This window comes from Sinocyclocheilus anshuiensis, unplaced genomic scaffold, assembly GCF_001515605.1.
Source record: "Sinocyclocheilus anshuiensis isolate Anshui unplaced genomic scaffold, SAMN03320099.WGS_v1.1 scaffold284, whole genome shotgun sequence".
NCBI classification, from domain to species: Eukaryota; Metazoa; Chordata; class Actinopteri; order Cypriniformes; family Cyprinidae; genus Sinocyclocheilus; species Sinocyclocheilus anshuiensis.
Genome location: NW_015554266.1, coordinates 647634 through 651755, shown reverse-complemented (window position 1 = coordinate 651755; position 4122 = coordinate 647634). Strand labels below are relative to the sequence as shown.

General features: G+C 37.7%; 2 protein-coding genes across 5 annotated transcripts in view; both read right to left on the bottom strand.

Moving 5' to 3' along the window:
* Positions 1–1769, bottom strand: part of LOC107671311 (cyclic AMP-dependent transcription factor ATF-2-like) — a 31887-nt gene extending 30118 nt beyond the window's left edge. Inside the window, exons 1-4 of one of the 2 annotated variants that reach the window (XM_016464201.1) lie at positions 1727–1769; positions 869–938; positions 635–731; positions 423–541 (exon numbers count right to left, since the gene is read on the bottom strand). In XM_016464201.1, coding sequence (XP_016319687.1) covers positions 423–541; positions 635–731; positions 869–916 — 264 coding nt within the window. In that variant the 5' untranslated portion in view covers positions 917–938; positions 1727–1769. Of the gene's footprint in view, positions 1–422; positions 542–634; positions 732–868; positions 939–1423; positions 1598–1726 lie in introns of those variants that run through there. The other variant, XM_016464202.1, reaches the window with a different exon arrangement.
* A 390-nt stretch (positions 1770–2159) lies between these two features.
* The window catches only part of LOC107671322 (ATP synthase F(0) complex subunit C3, mitochondrial-like), a 7350-nt gene continuing 5387 nt past the window's right edge, over positions 2160–4122 (bottom strand). For all 3 annotated transcript variants that reach the window (XM_016464215.1, XM_016464216.1, XM_016464217.1), the window contains one exon: positions 2160–2734. In XM_016464215.1, coding sequence (XP_016319701.1) covers positions 2620–2734 — 115 coding nt within the window. In that variant the 3' untranslated portion in view covers positions 2160–2619. The remainder of the gene's footprint in view (positions 2735–4122) is intronic.

The following is a 4122-nucleotide window of genomic DNA, read 5'->3' as shown; positions in this document are numbered from 1 at the left end:
TGCAATATAACAAAGAGTGAAAAATTGAAGGGGGTCTGAATACTTTCCGTACCCACTGTATATATATATATTTTATTTTTTTTTGTAACAATCCTAATGGGGTCTATTTTGATTTGATTTTATCTTTGAGGCCTTTTATGTTACAGTGCCTATGAAACTTTCACCTAAGCTTCCATTCAAAGGTTTGGGGTCAGTAAAACCCCTTTTATCGAGCAAGGACTCATTCATTTGCTTAAAAGTGACAATGTCACAAAATATTAAGCAGCACAACGGTTTTTACTGAATTTTTCTTGGTGAGCAGAAGAGACGTCTCTCAAAACATTTTAAAAAATCTTACCAACCCCAAACCTTTAAATGACAGTTTATTTGCAAAATGATAACACAGCTGAACTATAAACTCCAGAACAAACTGACATCTTTACCTTTTTAATGTCATCCTCCGTGGCCTTTTTAAAGTCTTGCTCGAACGGGCTGGTGAGCTCGTTAAACAGCCCGACCTCCTCGCAGTTCTTCAAGAAGCGGGTCGGTGTCGGTGTCTGGTCTGCAACAGTAGCCCATAAAGCCATAAACCCATGAACAATAAGAGTTCATGTTCATTTGCTTTCATTAAGAACCGCTGACTTTTCAGACTCACCAGCGATGATGACACTGTCATTGCGTGCTGGACCAAATCTCAGGGTCATCTCATGCTTGTGTTTATGCACCGCCAGGTGGTCTTCATTTGTGAATCGCTGTTGCAGACAGACAGTCATTATGGAGATGCATGAACCATAAATAGTAATATGAAACTGTAACTGGACAAAAAGCAAGCAGGTAATATTTTTTAAATATCTGTTAGTGCTTTAAGTGTGTAGCAGTGATCACATGCCTGTCCGCAGCCAGGAGCGGTGCAGAGGAATGGTTTATCATCACTCATATTCACAGCTTCAGTCCGCCACCTGGCAACATGAAAAAAGTCAAACTTGCAATCTGTCATTAATCAACAACATAATGACTTAAGACCACACCTAAGAACACAAGTACATGATTTATATATCAATCAGCATTATTCAATATCTATAACCACGTGCAATAATGACTATTATTCTGCACTACTAAAAGCTGAATGATTTGGGTTGCGTCTGATTAAGTTATCAAAGCATGTTTGACAGGACATAGATAAGGGTTTTATAAGATTAATAACTATGATTATGCAACGCTATCTGTATAATATAAATTTACACGCTTGACATTGGCCTCTATGTGTTTATTAAACCACTCAATAACTCACACACAGTAATGAAATGGGCTGTAACGATCAGGCTGATGCTCACTGATAATAACAGCACAACCTATTGTCACCTTAAGCTTTATATCCCTCTAAATAACTTATATATCTATATTCTCAGAGCTCAACTCAAAGCGCGTGTCTTTAACCACAAACCTGCATGTCTTTAATGTATTTCCAGCGACAACTGGACTGCATCAACACTAAACAGATTGTTTACATCAGTCTCAGCAGACTAATCAATGCTTAGCCTCATCTCTCATTCATTTCAATGGGACCTCAGCTAGGTGTTAGCATGCGTCGCCATATTAATAACAAAGAAACACCGACAAGCTCTGAATGCGTCATGAAACTGCATTTCACCGCGTTACATATTCAGACTATTCTGCTAGTCACCCGAAAGCTCGTTTTAAAAGGCGTGTTTGCTTATAATGACAGTGCACTGATGCGCTTACTCACCCGCAGGCTGAACCCTGAAGAGCCAAAGCCCACTTATACCACCTCTCGCGAGAGTTGGGAACCGCTGAATCCTTAAGAGCCGAAAATCTCGCGATAATTAGGCAATCCGCTTGACCCAGAGCCAAGCCCTTTAAACTCTAATCTCGCGATAAATGAACGCTCTGCTGACCCCTACAGAGTGAACGCACACTTGACATCTCGCGAGTGATGAGCTCTTGCTTTGGTTTTCAAAATTGAAACTTGGTTTATATCAGATTTAACGCATGGCTTTTTAATGTAATGCATGATACTTGTGCATAAGCAAAATATGTTTCACTGTAATTCTCTTCACAAGGTTAGAAACATCTTAAGCGTATTTTGTTACACGTTGGTAAACCATGAACACGGTGTAAAGTAATATTGTGCGAATTAAAATAAATAGACAACACCAAAATACGGTAAACTGTGATCTAAATTTAATTAATGCAATTTACAAAAGCAATAGAGGTTTTAATTGGCTTTCAACCACCTGCTATAAATTTAGTCATACTATTGACCAGCAGTTTAACCCCTGAAAACACCTGAATGGACGCTTACAGTCTACAGCCACTCACAACATCCCTATTCTGATGCACAGAACGTGCTATCAGGCTCTTTATTTCCATGGTGAGCTTCAGCTTGCTATTCCAGCAGCACCGATGGAGCTGTTGTCGTCCTCATTCAATGAGCATGAACAGGATTGGGCGATTTAAATAGTTAAACCATTTTTAATTGTTACATGATTTGTTTTAAAAGAGTGGACTTTATATTCATACATTTTTCTTTTACAGAGACCAGCAGCAGACATTTTGGTAGCAACAGCAAAAACATGTAGTCACAGCTGTACTAAATGCATTCACGTAACTAGCAGATTTTTACATGGCGAAAAGGATCAAGAAAGCAACCATCAAACAGAAGAGCCCCATGGCTTCAGACAGAGCAAAGCCCAGGATTGCGTAAGAGAAGAGCTGCTGCTTTAGAGATGGGTTCCTGCAAAATAACAAAACCATCTTACTAAATCTTGCATTCATGGAGACATTTGCAAACATCTCGACAGTGTAAGATACAAAAAGACTTTAATATCTTTAAAATGTATATGTTTTTTTATAAACCGATTAGCCAGAGGTGAAACAGGCAGCAACTGATATACAATACAATTCAAAAGTTCAGGGTTAGTACTTTTTTATTCAGCTAGGATGCATTAAATTGACCAAAGGTAACGGCAAATACTTTTACACTGCCACAGAAAATTTCTATGTCAAATAACTGCTGTTCTTTTCTATACATAAAAGAATCCTGGAAAAACAATCAGTTTCTGCAAAAATATGAAGCAGCCGTTTTCAACATTGATAATAATCAGAAATGTTTCTTGAGCAGCAAATTATACTGATTTCTAAAGGATCATGTGACACTGAAGACTGGAGTTATGATGCTGAAAATTCAGCTTTGATCACAAGTAGTGGTCGACCGATATTGTTTTTTTTTGACAGCCGATGCTGATATCTTGTAAAGCAGGGTGGCCGATGGCCGATATAAATGTATTTATTTTAATTAATATTTAAGAAATTTTAAATCATTTGAAAATGGATTAAAAAATAACTTTGTAAAATAAACATACTTATACTTTAGATGACAAAGTATTTTCCACAAATAAATAAATATTTAATAAAAATATAATTAAAAAGGAAGTAAACTGTAACGAACAGAGCACTCAGTATTCTGGGAAGTTTGTGCGCATTGGAAATCATTTTTTTCAAATAAAGCCAAGGTAACATTTTACATACAGCATACAGTGAAAATGACATGAATATGACAGTGGGCAAAAGCATAAAGCGTCATGCAGGTCACATGCAGACTTCACAAGATCTCACAGCTGGATTTGACTAAGTTTGCAAAGTCTGTGAAATTAAATTCTCATTAGCTATTCAAAGATTTGTTTAAATGATGTAAATGCTTATTTGCTGAATGCTGATGGCAAACAAGAAAGTATTATAATGTTTGCCTTTCTATTACTAATAATATAAAACAACCCTCTACATTGCGAGTAAATCACTCGCATATGCGACAATCTTACTCTGGGTGACTAAATAATGTCTAACATTAGCCATTGGCTAATAAATTCTTAGATTTTACACGCCAGTATGTGTGTGAGAGGCGTTCAACACAGATTTTCAGTTGATAAACACGCTGACTGAGCACTTGAGAGTTTCGCTCTCCGTCAAGCGATCTGTACTATTTGGATGCGCTCAATGGATCATGTCATGTACTCAATGGATGCGCAGTACGTAGCACGCAGCGCACCTGTATTTGACGTACCGTAAACTAGTGTGAAGGCGCACGACTCGCCGTCGCTTTACTGATAGCGCTGTTTCTCACAC